The 18,676-nt window shown below is 41.3% G+C and overlaps 1 protein-coding gene across 1 annotated transcript in view; it reads left to right on the top strand.

Annotated features, from left to right (window-relative positions):
- The window catches only part of jade2 (jade family PHD finger 2), a 458,373-nt gene that overhangs the window by 313,391 nt on the left and 126,306 nt on the right, over positions 1-18,676 (top strand). Inside the window, 1 exon segment of the mRNA XM_030154999.1 lies at positions 2,539-2,655. Within this exon segment, the coding sequence (XP_030010859.1) occupies positions 2,539-2,655 (117 nt within the window).

Raw genomic sequence — 18,676 nt, 5'->3', positions numbered from 1 at the left:
TTGGGTCAGAGACTGTATTTAATTAGTGGATGCAGACTGTGGTGTCACCCACTAATATGTATTTTTGCTTTTGCCATGTTGCCTTTTGGGATCCTGAAGTGACCCTATCTGGACAAAAGGGGTGGTGTTGTCTTATTTCAAGGGGTCACAACAATTTTAAGAAGGGTCATTGGTGACCTAATGTTGAATGCTAGCTTACTGACTGACCTTTATAGAACACTGTTTAACAAAGTCATTTTGTGGTGTTAATCATCCCTGTTAGTTATTAGATAAAAACAAACTCCAAAAGTTGACTCGGCAGGCAAGTAAGCTGTCAGTCATAAGTAATCACATTGCAGACATCACAGACTTCTACTCATCTAGATCTGATTAATAATTTAAAGATGGAACAGGTCGCTTATCGAGGGTTTTAAATGGATGAGACCAAAACAACTCCAGAATGAAAAATTTTGATTTATTCATTTTATTTACATTTTTTAAAATTTTGTTTCCCTATAGAACCTCAATATAATAATTCTATGGCAGACAGGGCTTTTTTAAGCCAAACCCAATGAGAGTCAGTGTTATGACAGTGTTATGGGATACTTTTGCATTGGCTTGGTTTTGGAGCCATGGGCCTTTCCCATAGGTCAAGTATTATGATCAAGTGCCTGTAAACTTTATGAAACATTTATGTTCCAAAACCTTTGATAGCCTTTATGAAAAAAGAAAAGAAAAAAATCAGTGCACTTAGAGGGTCCATATTGGATGAATGAACCCATAAAGTTATTGGAGAAAACATTACTGACAGGATTTTTAGAGAGAAGTCTTCACTTTATTTATTTGAGCTAACACTTAGTGGTCATCAGGTGGTACTACAATGAATGCTACACTACACTGTACTACGTCCACTTAAGCTTAGGTTCAAACTGTAATTGTTACCTCTTGGTTTGAACTTTTGATGTATTTTGTTGTTCTACCATTCTCCTGTTATTTTATCAGTTTTTGATGGGTTTTAGTCACATGTCTTATTCATTGTGCTGGTCAATTTCCATGACTTAAATTATTTCATTAATTCAAATGTTTTGAATTGGCTTGATTGTGTGTTGTTCGTAATTTGGTTGTTGGTTTGTTTTATTTTATTTTATTTTATTAACTTTCATGGCTGCTACTTGCACCTGAGCCATTTTGCAGTGCATTCTGCTTCCAACTGGAATAAAATGCTATATAAATAAAATAATGCATGCTTACGTTCGCTATGCACCATACACTTTTACACATTTGTGAGCATCAGGGAACAACCAATCAATCAACAGCAGCATATAAAAACTAAAAATCCTTTTGCCATTGATCAGTTCTTACATCAGTAGTGTAAAAAAAGCCAACATTGACTGTGATGGCTGTGGCATCATTGTCTGAATTGCACTTTCTATTGACATCCGCAATGGAGTGAAAATTGGCCCCCTACTTCAATTGAATGTGCTGTACAAAAGACATCAATAACAACAGAACGAAGCGAGGCTGGTTGTTTGTTCTGTGGATGAGCAGATAAGAAGAGGAAGAAATAATAGACAGAAGGACAAGTGGATGAAGAAGGGTGGGTGTGACTTGCGTCATCAGCTTGTTAATATTAGCATTAAGGATGAGGAGGAGAGGGCCAGTCTCCAAATATGAGAATAAGTGAATGTGAAAGCAGTGGAATGCCTTTTGGTGAGAAATGGGCAATGAAGGAAGGAAGGAAGGAAGGAAGGGAGAAATGGCACTTTGGTGATAAGTACTCTCTGCTCTATTCTGCTGGGCTGCTTGGCACAGGTCAATGACTTTTTGGTTGTATTTGGTGCAGCAATGTTTCAGGCCAAAGCCATTCTGAATAGACCACTCAGAGAGACTGAGTCACACTGGGCTTTACAATAATATTTTTCCAAAGAGCGCATGTGTTCCTGCTTTGAGGCCAAGGGTGAGAGTCAGACTTTTACAATAAGGGAGTTTGGCTTTAAAGTTGGAAAACACACAGGTAATTATCAGGCAAGCTACAATAAACTGATTATATCATTCAGTATCTCTAAAATAGGGCAGGATTGGTGGGAAGTTTAACATTTTATCAAATACGAGCTTAAGTTAAGCCAGAGATTTTGTGCTAAATAACAGTGGTTGAAAAATGCCCTCCAGATGGTTCTAATGAAAAAAACTAATATTAAAACAACTATGCTGTGTGGATTGGATTGTCCAAACAGCAGGCCACAACCCACAGATGTTTTGTTCACAATGAAATAAAACTGACAAAAATCAACATTTGGGAAGCTTGAACCAGCAAATGTTTGTCACTTTTGCTTGACAAATGTATTCACATTATTGTTATTGGTGAGTATTTTGTTACAGGAAAAACTTTTTCAGGATAAATTGGTGAAACTTGAATAAATATGGCCACAAAATATACAGGTTTGTACTGTATTCTGCAAATTGAAGATTGATAAATTGATTTGTTACATTTCAGTTCACAGAAATACAGATATTTTAAACACCGTTTGCGTTAACTTGTATTTCCTGTGATTTTCGTAGGTGAGTATAGGCTGTCCAGAGAAGATGGAGCCCATTACCAAGGTGTCCCACATCCCTGCCAGCCGCTGGGCTCTGTCCTGCAGCCTGTGTCGAGAACACACAGGAACCTGCATACAGGTATGTCACTTATGTTCTCAGGTTATTATCACTATGGTTAATCATGTTTCTGACTTATCAGAACACAACACAACAATCAGCATTTTTTTTCAAAGTGCCTATTGACACAGCACTGTGGCATGAAATATTGGTTTGTCCATTACCACAGAGCCAATCAGTGCCCTCATTATATCATGTGTAGGATATAGAGCAGGTGGGAGGGATAGGTGGTGGTGGTGGGGGGTGTCTTCCCAGACACTGCCTGGGGCGGGGGGGCCTGGGGGCCCAGGGGGAGGGGGGTTGGTCCGTTGGCTTGGGGTCTTGGCTGGCTGCATTGCTTGGGGGGGCTGCTGACCCTGGGGCAGTCCTTTTTTTATTTTTGTTTTTTTTTTTTGTGAGCATGGGGATTGTGATTTTGGTTGGGGGTGGGGGCCTGGGCTGGCTGTCCCCTTGCCAATGCAGGACGCGGTGTGGCCAGGAATGGTGTGCATGTGGGGGTGTGGCAGTTGCTGGTGGGGTGGCAGGCTGTGGTGGTGTTGCCGTTTTGGGTTCTGGTTGGTGCTGGGGCTGGGTTCGGCTGCTGTGCTTTGGGGGGGGCCCGTGGTGGTGTTGTCCGGTTCCTTGGGGGGCCTGGCAGTGCTCCGGGTGTGTGTGTTCGGCTTGCAGTGTTTGGCAACTGGGGGGGTGGCGGGGGGCGCCTGCGTAGATGGTGTCCCAGGGGCTTTTTTCTTATCCTGTTGGGGGGGGGGGGAGTGGGTTCTGGATGGATGTGACTGGCTATATGTGGGTGTGTGCGCATGTGAGGGTGTGTTTATGCATGTAGGTGTGTGCATGTAAGCATGCATGTGAGGGTGTGGGTGGTGTGTGTGTCTGGGTGACTGTAAGTGTGTATACATGTGCTTACAGAGGTTTATTTATGTGTGTGGGGGACTGGAGGGGGTGTGGGGCTTGAGGGTGGGAGCTGGAAGGGATGGGAGGGTGGGCCTCCAGGTCCCCGGGGCAATTGGCCGGGCTTCGGGGTGCATACTGGCCCATGGTGGGTGGCTGTATGGGGCAGCATGGTTTCCTGGTGTCTTGGTTGGGGCCTCTGCCTTGTGGGGGTGGCTCCGGGCTCATGGGGCTCGAGGGCCTGCGCCTTGCTTGCCCCTGGGTGGCTGGCGCCCAGTGGGGGTTCGACGGCTGACATCCCTGGCCCCCTGGGGCCTGTGCTCAGCTGCTGTGGGGCCTCCGGCGGGGGGCCTCCCTCGGCCATCTTCGGGCCGAGGGAGGCCATCTACCGTTGCCTCCCGGGGGTGTGGGCTGTATCCCCTTCTCTGAGTTGTCTGCTGATTAGCCGTGCCTTGGGATCCTCTTTGTTGGCCCCTGGTGTTTGGAGGGGATGCGGTTACATTGATGTGTTCATCACTGGGTGCACCTCTGTCAGTCTGTCTTGTTCTCCTTGCACTGGTGCAGTCACTCTGTCATGGTGGGTAGGTGAGGACAGCTGATGTGGTGTGGATCTGTTGGTGGTGCTGTTTTTGTGCTCTCATTTGTGGTATTCAGTTCATGTTTTCTTCTCCTGTATTTCTCGTTTGGTGGGTCTTATTTATCTTTTATTTAAATTTCCTTGTTTTTCTTCTTCTTCTTCTTCTTCTTCTTTTTTCTTTTTCTTCTTCTTCTCCCTCTGCCCAGTTTGCTCAGTTCTTGTTTTGGTCATTCTTGCCATTGTGGTTATCACCATGGTTGCTGTTAGTGGTGCTGTTGGTGTTCTTCTGTGGGGGTCTTCACCACATTCTTCTCCCCTTTTCTTCCCCCCTCCGCTCTCTCCTTCTCTCCTCCCCCTTTTAGGACACATTTCACTGGAGAACCCAAACCAAACCACCTCCATGCAACACCCAGCAGTAGAACCCCTCTGTGTTTTGTCCCCTCTCCTGTCTCTCTCTCTCACACACACACACACACACACACACACACACACACACACACACACACACACACACACACACCAATGTATAATGATGAATATGTCATCAGTATCTGCTTTTGCCCTGTTTGGCTTGTCCCTCTGTCCTGTCTTATGTCTGTTTTGTCCCACTGTCTTGTCTCATCCTGTCTCTGTACACTTATATGAGCCCTCCCTCTATGTTTATATATATGTAAGGGTAGAGACTGCGATCTGGTAGGATCGGCGATTCTACCAGTAGAGACTTCGATCGTAGTCTTTACCAGTAGAAACTCCGATCAGAGTCTCTACCGGTAGAAACTCCGATCCTGCCAGTAGAAGGGTTAGGGTTAGGGGTTAGGGTTAGGGTTAGGGTTCGGATTGGAGTTTCTACCAGTAGAGACTCTGATCGGAGTTTCTACTGGTAGAGACTACGATCGGAGTCTCTACTGGTAGAATCGCCGATCCTACCACATCGCAGTCTCTACCCTGACATATACAAGCAAGGAATGGATGAGCATGTGAATATGAAGTTGGAGATTGTTACTCAAATAGGAGCTGTAATTAAAAACAATGTTGTCCTCCAAAGAGGGGGAGTGGTGGCAGGTTTAGGAAAAGAAAAAGAAAACAAAATTATATTATGTGTAGACTGGTAACTTGTCGCATCCCGACAAGTATCAAGGCAATCAGATAGCAAATAGATCAGACCTAAAGACAGTGGAAGTTTAGCTCAATAGGGAACACTTCAGACTGCAATGCAGAAGGCTTGTGTTCGATTCCAAGTCAAAGCAGTGTTATTTTTTGCAGATTTTCAAATGGGAGTGCATGACACTGGTAGGTAAATCCGACATTGATGTAAATCAGCCATTTGGACAACGTTCAGAGTGCAAAATTCAGAGCACAGCACTCAATACACTGAACTGACACAGAACTGAGAAGTAACACGGTACACTGCCACATCTAACATGTAGCTCTGCCCACCTTCTTCGGCCTCAAGCCTCAGTCACAAAGCTTCTTACGAATGATGGGTTCATACAAACTGGGAGATTCATACAATTTCTGGAGTTCATAAACATCCGTGGAGGGAGCAGTAGTTTCTTACAGCCATCTTATGAAGTCAGTACAGCTGCCATTCAAAAGAAAAGAGCAACTTGAGGCTGCTGTGAGAAAATGACGTGACTGTGTGTTGTACGAACACCGTACAGTTGTCACAATCTTCATAAGGGTGCCTTTGGGCCTTCCTACATCAGACCTAAGGTCACTTCACCAATTATTTTGTCGTAAAGTGAATGTACATCAGCCCTATGTGAAACTCCCTGCGTTTCTCAAGTCGAAGGTAGGAAGGTCTTACGCTGTTTCAGAATATTTAGATTGGTATATAAACAGTGGCTGTGTACTAAAAGTCTCATGTTGTGATCATCACATTCAAGATGGTAATAATGCCCACAAGACTGAAACTTCTACACCTACAAGATGAAGAAGAGGAAAATCAAGCTGTTGTGGCCACTGTTTCAGTCCAACACCAGTGGAAGAGGAAGGACATTCTAAAGCGCTTAACATAAAAAAAAAATGCTCAACATAGTTTAATGCCCCAGATCAGTGATCAGTCATCACCAAAGTTCATGTGGACATCTGTAGTCATGTCCACTTTCACCCCTGCAAAAAAACTTAACATAGTTTAATCTTAGAGTACTGTTAACTCATTATTTCATTCATTCATTCATTCATTTTCTGAACTACTCAGTCCAGGTCGTGGAGGCACTGGAGCCTATCTCAGCACTAGAGATGTCCATGCATAATTTTGCGATTATTGATGCTCTTTTCAAACATTAAACTGCGTTAAGCTTTTTTTCATTAAATGTTTTAGAATGATGCGCGCTTGATGTGTTTGGGATCGTGAGCTGTCTGTGGTGCTGAAATACACATTACTGTGAAATATGCAGGGAAACTGAACTGTACTGTTAGAAATTAGGAGTCATAATATAAGACATTGGATGAAGACATTTGAAGTAGAAGGTATAACAATAAAACAAAGATACACAGGAATAAAAGAGGGAAATTAATGTTAAAAACACTAACTGTCCAACAAGATCATCCATCGCCCTGATCCTCATCCTCGTGGACTCTGGACTGTACATTATCTCTACAGATTTGGTGTTGTTTCAAGCTTATTTTTTGTTAATACAACACTTTCACTTCAGCACTGTGTATTTGAGTCAAGGTTATAATCGTTAACGAAAACGAACGAAATGATGAAAACTAAAATTGAAAAAACATTTTCGTTAACTGAAATAAATAAAAACTCTAATTAAAAGAAAAAAATGATAACTAACTGAAACTGTATTGTGTGCTTGCAAAACTAACTAAAACGTATAAAAATTATGGATAAAATTCCCTTCGTTTTCGTCTTTGTCAACGTCGGATTGATATCAAATTGATTTATTTCGCTCCAGCAATTTTAGCTGGCGGCATCATACGGCACTTCACAGTCCGTCATGTCTGGTCACTTGTGGTTTACAGTTGTCTTCTAGTCCCCACTCTACCTGGAACATGCAGACTAAAGCCGGGACAAAGCAGCAGAGTCCTGTATGGGATTTCTTTGAGTGATGCGTGGGTCAGGTTTTTGTTTTTTTTTTTTGCTCACTGTCCGTGAGTGACAGAGACAGATCAGAGCTGAATGACAGCATCAGACAGGTGTTGAACTAAGCATCCATCCACAAATCATTCGCACTGTGTTCGTACCTGTTCGTAACGACATTTGTGACTGAGGCATCAATCTCACAATCTTTTTTTTTTTTTTTTACACACTAGACTTTTTTTTAACACTAGACTTTTAAGACTCTTCATTCAGCTTGTGACTGGGATCAACCAGCTCTAATCTCGATGATGACTGATGACCAGCTAATAGATCCAATTTTAAGAAGGTTACATTTATACCGGTCAGCCCCATGACAGTTCACATCATACATACAGTCACAGACAGTGACATCTCACACACACACACACACACACACACACACACACACACACATACACACACACACACATATGGTGGATGTCATGGAAGTGCTTCACTGCAAGTGACTTGCCAAAGAAAATGACCTCATTTGCTACTGCCGCAGTATTTATGTAGCAGTAACATGTTGAAGTGCTGCTATGTAAACACAGTACACATCTCCGCTAAGTTCACAAGTTCAAATAAAAAATTGAGTTTCAGCTTTTTTATTGATTTGTAGTAAAGTTTAATGGGTTCCTCCTCGACAGATGCACTACCCCTGCACCACATGGATAATAACAAGCATTGTAGTTTGGTTGTAATCCTGCTAACTGGCTGACAGATAAACACAAATGCTCACATTACCTTTTCCCTCCTTGGTGGAGGTAATGATGTGGGATATACTGATTTAGTTAGTTATTCAGACAAAAAGGTGCTGCACAGTAACCTGGAGTACTTGAGACAGTGAGAGCAAGTCCTGTAACTCTGGTACAGTTTTAGAGAAAATCCAGAAGTCATTCAGTTCAGGATTTAATTAAATTCAATTGAATTGTAATTTAAAAAATGTAAAAGTTACAATACTGTCTGTCAGTCATACAATCAACACATACTTACACACACATACTTAAACAATAGCGTTAGGCTAGGGTAGGAAAGGTCAAGTCTAGCTTTGAAACGTCTTTTCATACTGTCACATAGGCTATGTTCAGACTGCAAGCAAATGTGGCCCAAATTCGATTTTTTTTTTGCCCGTATGTGACCTGTATCCAATCTGTTAAAGACAGTTTGAACAGCACAAATCTGATTTTTTTCAAATCTGACCCAGGCCACTTTCATATGTGGTCTTAAGTCCGATTCATATCTGATATTGTCCAATGCGACTTCAGTCTGAACGGCCAGGTTGTATTTATCCGACCTTTATGTCAGCAAAATGTGACAAATGTCCCAATTCTGCGTTCCAGGAGGAGGAGTGGTGAGAAAAACATACCTACTTCCATCAACACAGTGCATGCCTGCATGGTCAAGTATTACATCAGGACCTCTTTTGCGCATGCAGGTCACTTCAGGGTCTCATTCAGTTTATACTCAAAACTGATACAAGTCGCATTTAATGTAATGTGAATGAGCACACAAAAAAATCAGATTTCACCAAAAAATCTGAATTGTGCATTAAGGCCTGCTGTCTGAATGTAGCCATATTTTATTTCTGTGGGAGGAATAATATCTTGTGTCTCCGCTACTGAAAATATGTTTACTGCATTTAAAGTCTCCATCCCTTGATCGCAGTTGCACACCTGTTTTATTAAGTGCAACCCCTGCTACCTGGAGCTGTTCATCTTCTGTTATTTGTTGTTCTCCTTTGTTTTTTTTAATCTTCCTCTTTTATTGCAGTCCGCTTGCCTGTCTGCCTGCTTACATAAATTAGCCTGTCTGTAAAATTCAGTCTTGACCCTAAACCTGTAGGTAAAATGCAGCTTATTACCTATTGTATGTGCTTATTCTTATATTTTCTATAAAGGTGATTGATGTTGAAGTCATGCTTTTCTTTCAAGAATATATATGTGCATGTAAGTACAGCAGAGCAGTTGAAGGATTGTCTTTAAGCATAAACTATGCATGCACATGCACACACACACACACACACACACACACACACTCTCATAAAATGTCTTAACAACATGGATCGTCGCAGTTCTTAGACTCCTGCTGGGTGCGGGTGGATTTACTTGAACCCAGCACCTCTTTAACATGCTGCTCAATACACAAACAAAACCCCTGCTGACACGCCAACACTAACCCACTTTACAGCTATTAGCCTGCACACCGTCATTCATTAAAGGCGCCCTTAAGTTGAACTGGATTTCTAAAACTCCATGCTCCATCTGTGTATGTAAGCACATCATGGTTATGCACATAAGTGTTTACATACGTGTTTGTGTAGCAGGGAGAGTTTCCTTTCACAGTATTGATGTTGCACATTAACATGAGTGTTCAGTTTTCGAAACAGATGCATCCACAGGGAGTTGATATCTTTTGTATCTATAGCTGGAGGCATGGGGCTGTCCATACACATGGCTGATCACATACCATTTCACACAGAAGGTGGAAAGACAGTACATGTTCTATAAAGCAAAGAGCAGCATAGGCCACTGTTAACCCTTAGGGGTCCATGGTCACGGTCCCATGACTCAATCACATGACATTTTCAACACTTCATAGTATCAGAAGTTGGCCATGTAGACCACTGGAAACAATTGCATTCAAAAGTGCAGACTTGAAACACTCTCCCACTTTTATTTTATGTTGATAGAGCAAATACAACCAGAGATATGAAGGTTTGAACTCAGAGCAAACAAACGTGAATAAAAGTATGACAATGAGGTGGACGGGCGTTAGATTTCTAACCATATCTTCATCATTTTTTGTCCTTTTTCAAAATGGAAAAAAATTGGCCAAATCTGCAGATTCTAATCCACAAACTGCCTTAGCATTACAGGTAAGGGTAAGAATGACCCCACCTGAGCCAGGGGCTCGTTTCTGCACTAGTTCGTTAAATTGTTAAGCCTAGTGCAACGCAAAATGCGTCTATTTAACACATTTTGCACTATCCCGTTTCTGGGCTTGCTCTTAGTTCATTAACAACTAGCGCAACGCAAAATGCTTTCGTGCGTTAGTTCGTTAACCCCAACGCAACACAAAATGCACTATCCTGTGTCTGGGCTAGTTGGTTAAAAGTGAGCGCTCACCCAGTTCCTTGTTAAAGAGCTGATTTAAATGTGGACCTCGGAGGTCCGCGTTAGAAGGAGGATGTATTCTTGTAGCTTCATTTCACTTCGTTTCTGTCATGTATTTCCTTCGAAATATTATTTACATTTGTAGAAGAAGATTTTTAACATAAGTTTGACAATATCTTTAATATCATATTTTTCCCATGGACATTTTTCACTGATAAAAACGAATTTACCGAGTGAGGACTGATCTGCTCACTGAATTTTATTTTCTATGGATTTATGGATAACTAGAAGAGCACTCAGTGAGCGCAGACCTCTGCCAAGGCAGATCAGTGCCCCCCCCATCACCACCAAAATTTTATCATTTCTTCCTTGTGCCAGTATCAACATTTCCTGAGATTTTTATCCAAATCCGTCCATAACTTTTTGAGTCTTGCACACAGACAGACAAACAAACACCAGCAAAAACATAACCTCCTTGGCGGAGGTAAATATAGATTAGCTCAGGACAAAGTGTGTGTGGCTTTGAGAGATGCATGAATGAATGAATGAATGAGAACCATATGGGACCAGAGCCAGTGAAGTGGTGACACACACACCGGGGGGGGGGGGTCTGTGCGCGCGCCTAATGACATATGACCACGTGGATGAGAGGAACGGAACAGCGTTCAGTTTTTCTATACAATCTGTTTGTCCTGTTGTTCAGCATGGTGACAACCAACAGTGACTTCTGATTATAAACTCACCACTGCAGAATAACTGGGGTCATCCTTAGACACACGATATATATGTGTGTGTGTGTGGGGGGGGGGGGCAGACAGCTGAGGGGGTCCATCTGTAGTCAGATGAGGGTGAGGAGGTCCATCCAGACAGGTGAGGGTCAGGGAGGAGGTCACAGATCTGGGCACACAGATATCCTCTAATACTTCTTCATTCTAACCCATAATGCTGTCAGATGACTGGAAACAGCGGGAGCAGAGGTGTTCATTCTGGGTTAAATAGTGAACGCACCTGTTTAGCGCACCTTCAATGCAAGTAGTGAGTGAACGATGGCTTAGCGAATGCAGCGAGCGCAGAAACAGATTTTAGGTTTGTTAAGCCTCTGTGTTCAGCGACCCATTGTTCGCTCTCTATTTTGCACTGAAGGGCGCACAAACGGCTGCGTTCACTATTTAACCCAGAAACGTACCCCAGACGCACAAACCAGGAGGACCAGGGGAGTGAGAAAACAACTATGCAAAGATATATGCTTTTATGTCAAATATTTGAGTATAGTTTTATTTAAGTACAATTTTGATTTTATATACCTAATGTTTGGAACCAATATTCACTTTTACAGTCTTTGAAAAGGTTCACGAAGCATCTTTGTGTTATTTATGCGATGAATTATGAGGGGGCATATGGGACATTATTCAGAATTACCATTCACACACATATGAAATGCATTCACGCACACATGACAATGCAAATGCACACACATGCATATGAAATGCATTCACACATACATGTGAAAACGCACACACACATATGAAATGCATTCACACATACATGTGAAAACGCACACACACACATATAAATCCATTCACACATACATGTGAAAATGCACACACACACATGAAATGCATTCACACGTGAAAATGCACACATACACATATGAAATGCATTCACACACGTGAAAACACACACAAACACATATGAAATGCATTCACACTCATGTGAAAACATACACATATGAAATGCATTCACACACGTGAAATACTCTCTCAAACATATATTTTTCACTTGAACAGGAAGTCATCTCAGTTGAACAGGAAGGCATCTCAGCTGAATTTTTATTGTTTACTTGTGTATTTCCTGTTTTATTCAGCTATCAGAAGATTAAACAGTTGCAGGCCCAGCTCGTATTGATGTCAGCAAACAATTTATTTGAAGCAGCGACATTGCTCCATAATTTGTTAGCTTCTGCACAGACATTGAGAGCTCTGGCAAATAGGTCTACAAGATGGCCAGCAACCGACTACTTCGACACAGTCAGTCAGACCCGTAGACAACCACCTAACAAGGCTTTTTCCCTCTTGCCAAGCTGGCAATGGCTCCGGACCTGCCCGGGGATCTCCTTCTACCTTAATCTGCAGATATGCCTGGATGTTGCAAGGCAGTCGTCTTCAGGTCTGTCAGACTGTGTTGTAGAAGTCGGTTGCTGGACTTTCGTGTCCAGTGGCGTAATATTCAAAACGGTGTAAAATGGTGGAGTGCTGTGTCCCATGTTGACAGAAATGATGTACATAAAACACTCTAATTTCCGCTTTCCTCTGACAAAAAGAAGAGAAGATGGCTGAAGTTGGATCTCAAATGATGAATACAGCTTAGTGTAGACTAGCATCAGTAGCTAACGTTAGCTATTAGTATTAGCACTAATCGTTAACTTACATAACATCACCTGTCTATATGTAACTTTAAAGCAAAATTATGTGTGTGTCGCTTATGTTGTCAACTAACCACAGGGTACATATTCTAATATAGCTAATTAAACGCCCATGTTACCTGGGTACAGTAATGTTAGCTTTATTGCCAATGCCAACACCCTTAAGTCCACTAGCTACTTGCTCTCACATCAACCTTGTAGCTCCTCTTTTTCATTGACCCCTGAACTTTCCCTGTCAGACTTCCACCTGACATTAAACTAACTTTTATAATTGAGTTAGTTATAAGAGCTAGTTTAAGTGATAAGCATTAGTAAGATCGAGTAGTTAGCGAACTTAAGGGTGTTAGCAATAAAGCTATATCAGCATTTAATTAGCTATATTAGAATAAGTACCATATGGTTAGTTGACAACATAACCGACAACACACAGACGGACACACAATTTTGCTTTAAAGTTACATATAGACAGGTAACGTTATATAAGCTAACGTTTAGCACTAGTACTAGTAGCTAACGTTAGCTACTGACGCTAGCCTACACTAAGCTGTAATGTTCATTGTTTGAGATTCAACTTACTGTATCAACTTCAGTCATCTACTCCTCTTTTCGTCAGAGGAAAGCAGCATTTCATGTGTATGTGTGCGTTTTCAGATGTGTGTGTGAATGCATTTCATATGTGTATGTGTGCGTTTTCATATGTGTGTGTGCATTTTCACATGTATGTGTGAATGCATTTCATATGTGTATGTTTACGTTTTCATATGTGTGTGTGTACATTTTCACATGTGTGTGAATGCATTTCATATATGTGTGTGAATGGTAATTCTGAATAATGTCCCATACGGCCCTTCATAATACATGATATAAAATTTTGAAATTGGATTTTATATTTTTTGTGTTTTTTGGCCTTTTGTGTTGAAATAGTAGGTTAAAGTGAAAAAACAATAGGCAGATGAGATAGATGAAGTTGTGCTGAAAAAAACAGATACCAAACATGTGTATAGTAAACATTTATTTATATCAGGGGTCTCAAACTCATTTTCTTTCAGGTGCCACATTCAGCCTGATTTGATCTAAAGTGGGCCGGACCAGTAAAATAATAGCATAATAACCTATTAATAATGACAGCTCCAAATTTTTGTCTTTGTTTTAGGGCCAAAAAACCCCTTTTAAATTATGAAAATACTTACTTTTATAAACTATTCAAACAAAAAAGATGTGAATAACCTGAAAAAACTGAAATTTATTAAGGAAAATAAGTGCAATTTTAACAATATTATTCCTCAACTTACCATTTATACATGTGCATTATGGAACTGAACTACAAAGACACTAAATACTTAGTAACAGGCAGAAAATTGTTAAAATTGTGCTTAACTTTCTTTTGACATTTCAGGTTGTTCATATTTGTTCAGGTTATTCACATTTTATTGTTACAGGATAGTTTGTAAATGTAAATATTTTCATAATTTAATGTTATTTTTTTGCACTAAAACGAACACAGAAATGTGAAGTTGTCATTATTTATAGACATAATGTAATATTTTTTTCACATCAAACCGAGAAGAAAATATGGAGTCATTATTTCTTGTAGGTTATTATGTTCTTATTTTACTGTAGATCATATTGATCTGTATGTGGAACCTGTACGAAAATGAGTTTGAGAGCCTTGACTGTGTAATTTTTGCACTTTGCAAATTCATCCCACGGGCCAGATTGGGACCTTTGGTGGGCCGCATTTGGCCCCCGGGCCGCATGTTTGAGACCCCTGCTTTATATAGTATATAAAGGCAAAATCAAAAGTATTCAAAAACGGCCAAAATAGGCTCAGACCCCTAAGGGTTAATGTAATCTAAAGAAAAGTAATGATTAGTTGATACATAATTAGTCAAAACTTTTCTTGTCTGGCTTAACTTCAGTCAGTATGCTACTCAACACGTTCATTTTTTTTCCATCATAATTCATTTATGATTAGGGATGCACCGATCCAATACCAGTATTGGGCATCGGCTCCGATACTCAGTGTGTGGACTCGTATTCGTACTCGTAAAAGTAATTTGATACGAAGGCACCGATACCACTTACGGCCGTGTGACATTCACAGTTAAGTGCAGCAGGTACGCGGCAGTGGATTAATTTGTGGGGAGTGTGAAGCGTATGGAGATTTTTCAAAATAATTGACGGTGATAAAAGTAAAGTTGAATGCAAGTAACGTTAAAGACACAAACAGATACGGACGGAACGTTCTGTCTGTCCTCTACGTACATTCCATCTGTTTTCCTGGTGCTCGTGGATGCGTACCCAGACCGAGAATACCAGCAGGAACCATGGAGGTAGAGGATCTGTTCAAAGAGCAACTGTGTGAGTTAGTGAAAAACTACTGACATATTTATGACAACTACCCAGGGCTGGGCCGGGGGTACAGAGCAGTGCAGACCGCTGCCAGCGGAAGTATAAACGAAACTTATCGCTCATTTATCTTTTCCCTGCCTGCTGAAGCTTTGCTTTTAAACCTTACTAGCGATAATGCTGCAATATTAGTATCACATTAGCGTTACCTCTGTCGTCTCCATGATTGTTATTACTGACCGTCTTCTTCTCAAAAAACTTTACTCTTCTTCGTGGTATTTGTCCAATATGGTTAATTAAGAGCGACGCCCCCTGGTGGATTAATTGAGAAATGCTCATTCCAACACATTAAATGTCAGTAGCAGCACCTTGTTACAGTCAGACTAATAACAATGACAATAAAGCACATTTACAAAAGGAACTAAGAACTGGAATGAGATTATTAAGTACTCATATCAGTACTCGGCATCAGCAAGTATTCAAATGTAAGTACTCGTACTCGGTCTGGAAAAAAGTGGTATTGGTGCATCCCTATTTGTGATCAGTGCTTTGATAATGAAGTACAATGAATTCATACCACAAAGTAGAGATGCTCATCTATATTATAAAAACCAAGTGACTTCTGTGTGTGTGTGTGTGCGTGCATGTGTGCGTGCGTGTATGTGTATCAGCTTTACAACAGAAAAACTGGACAGAGCTAGCCTGTGCCTTTATGTATTGTACTTATTAAACAAATTGTTTAATGTACTTATGTATTTTGGGTCAAGGATCAGACAGGCAAAAACAGCTTATTGATACAACCAGTACTTTTGGAGTTATGAACCAATGAAAACACAAGAACATGACAGGAGAACCGGGTCCGGCTGTGATCACACACTAGTAACGTCGGTCTGGGACAGGCGAAAACTGCATATTGATTCAACCACTACTTGTGGAGTTATTAGTTTTTAAACTACAATGGGTTTACAAGCAGCCAGCAGACCAGTCCACTCACACCTGCAAACGGTGTGTGTGTGGGTGTGTGTGTGTGGCTGCATTTGGATCAACGAAACTATCTGGACAGACAGGAGAACCGGGTCCGCCTGTGATCACCCACGAGCAAGGTCGGTCTGGTTCTTACTCTGGCTTGTTAATGTCCCCCTTCGGACGTTATATCACTACCATAGAGCTCCGCCATCGTCTGAAAATGACTGATACTCATCATTACACAAGGCCAGTGGTTCTCGGGGGGGGGGGGGGGGGGGGGGGGGGGTAGATTCCCCCCATGTCGAAATGCAAGCGGTCAGACTATTGTGACCGCATAAAGACCCTATGTAAGCACCGAAATATAACAGAGGCACATACTACCCCCCGGCTTACAGATTGAGGTTCATCGTGTAATGGAGGCATACCCCCCCCCCCCCCCCAAACATAAGTTTTACAATGAAATAAATTGGGTAATCGGGTATACATTCATGAAGGCATCGGAGTATTGAAGAGAAATCCAGGTGTGTTAATCCGATTTCTCACAATCAAGTTACTGCTGTTATCTGATAAAGCATATCAGATTATACTGTTTACATAATCACTTGAATAATATAACCGTAAAAATCGGTTAATGATCAGAGTAATTGTATGCATGTAAATGGGCTCAATGTCACACTTTTCAGTCTTCTGTTGTTCAGCCAGTATCATCAAACAGATTAGTTTAGACCACAAGTTGTAATTCGTCGGGTATCAATATGTGGTACATAATGTCTCTTGGCCAAGTCAACATTAAACTTATAAAGAAAGACCACTGTGACCGCTACTTCCACCATTACTCATTAAACTTGGTGGAAGGGGAGAACATGAGCTAAGACATATTTTGGAGCAGGTTCAGAAAAATGGGTGGAACCTGAAATTAAAAAAAAAAAAAAAAAAAACATTTCTAACACTGAGCAAGAGTGTGTTTGGTTGAATTGTAGCCCTGCTTGGCCTCAGGGTTTATGGGCACTACTAAGTGCCCTTCTAGTGTAGTAAGTGCTAACAGGTCTCCCAATGACGACAGCAGAGTGTCTCAGATATTCACACCCAAATTTTACTACTGAAGTACCTGCTATATTAATTGCCAGGTTCTCCAGTTTTAATGAGGCTCTTAATGAGTGCTCAATTACCGGAAGGTGCACTATAAAGGTCAGCCAGCCAAATCCCTGCTATATTCGCACATAGAGAGTCAACCTGTAATAGGGTGACACATTCAGCTAATTAAGAAAGTACTTCTACTTCATGGGTAAGTTTGTCTCCCTCAGAGATTTCAGAGGAAGGTGGCAGCTTTGTACCCATAATTTTGTAACTGTTTGCTTTCTTACAAAATGCAGTGCTATATGAAAACACAATGACTAGAGCAGCTTGTGGAGCTATATAGCGGCATATTTGTTTGACAGTGGGTTTATACCGCCATGATGAGAAGATGCATATGAAGGAAACTGTAAAAAGAAAAAAAATTAAAGCCGCAAGCGGCATCTAAAGGCCCTCGCCACGGGCACGTCCAGTAGAAGTATGCCCATCGTTCAGCAGGTGGCGCTCTAGCACCAAATTTCAATGTCTTCTGATGAATGGGTGTAGGCCTGGGAGATTGACAACTGATTCAAATTTGAGGCACATCTTTGTTCGTATGTCCAAACTAAAGAAATTTTTGTATAAGTAAATCTGTAGGGGGCGCTATGAAGCTAACATTAAATTTCTTCCACTGAATGGGTGTAGGCCTGCGAGATGTACCACTGAGTCAAATTTGAGCCAAATCGGTGTTCGTATGTCCGAATTAATGCAATTTTCGTGAAGGTAAATTTGTAGGGGGCGCTATTGAGTGAAGTGGCAATTTCTTTTGATAAATGGGTGTAGGCCTGGGAGATTGACAACTGATTCAAATTTGAGCCAAATTGGTGTTCGCATGTCTAACGTGAAGTAATTTTCGTAAGGGAAAATTGTAGGGGGCGCTATGGCACCGAATTTCAATTTTTTCTGATTAATGGGTGTAGGCCTGAGAGATAGACGTCTGAGTCAATTTGAGCCAAATCGGTGTTTCGTATGTCCGAACTGAAGCAATTTTAATGAAAAAAAAAATATATATATATATTAAAAATTTTTGTAGGGGGCGCTGTGGTGCAAAATTTCAGTTCTTTTGACAAATAGGTGTAGGCCTGGGAAACAGATGTCTGAGTCAAATTTGAGCCAAATCGGTGTTCATAGGTCCGAACTGATGTCATTTTTGTAAATGTACATTTGTAGGGGCGCTATAGTGCGAAATTTCAATTCTTTTAATAAATGGGTGTAGGCCTGGGAGATGGACGTCTGAGTCAAATTTCGGCCAAATCGGTGTTTGTATGTCTGAGCTGAAGCAATTTTTGTGATGGTAAATTTTCGAAAAAACTTCGCAAAGTTGCAACCTCACGCACAAAAACGGTGACACCGATCAAAAAACTCGGCTAACTTTTGATGCCCCACTTCTCTAGATACTGTACTCCGATTTTGAGCTCATTTGGCCAAACAGCCAAGGAGAAGATAGTTAAATACGACGTCAGCGAAAACGCTTGACTCAGCATTTTGGAAATTTCAATCCAATATGGCCGACTAAGGGTTGGTTTTGGGGCGTGGCCATA

The sequence above is a fragment of the Sphaeramia orbicularis genome, chromosome 14, assembly GCF_902148855.1.
Source record: "Sphaeramia orbicularis chromosome 14, fSphaOr1.1, whole genome shotgun sequence".
Taxonomy (NCBI): Eukaryota; Metazoa; Chordata; class Actinopteri; order Kurtiformes; family Apogonidae; genus Sphaeramia; species Sphaeramia orbicularis.
Note: the sequence above shows the minus strand (reverse complement) of the source record. Positions and strands in the feature narration are given on the sequence as shown.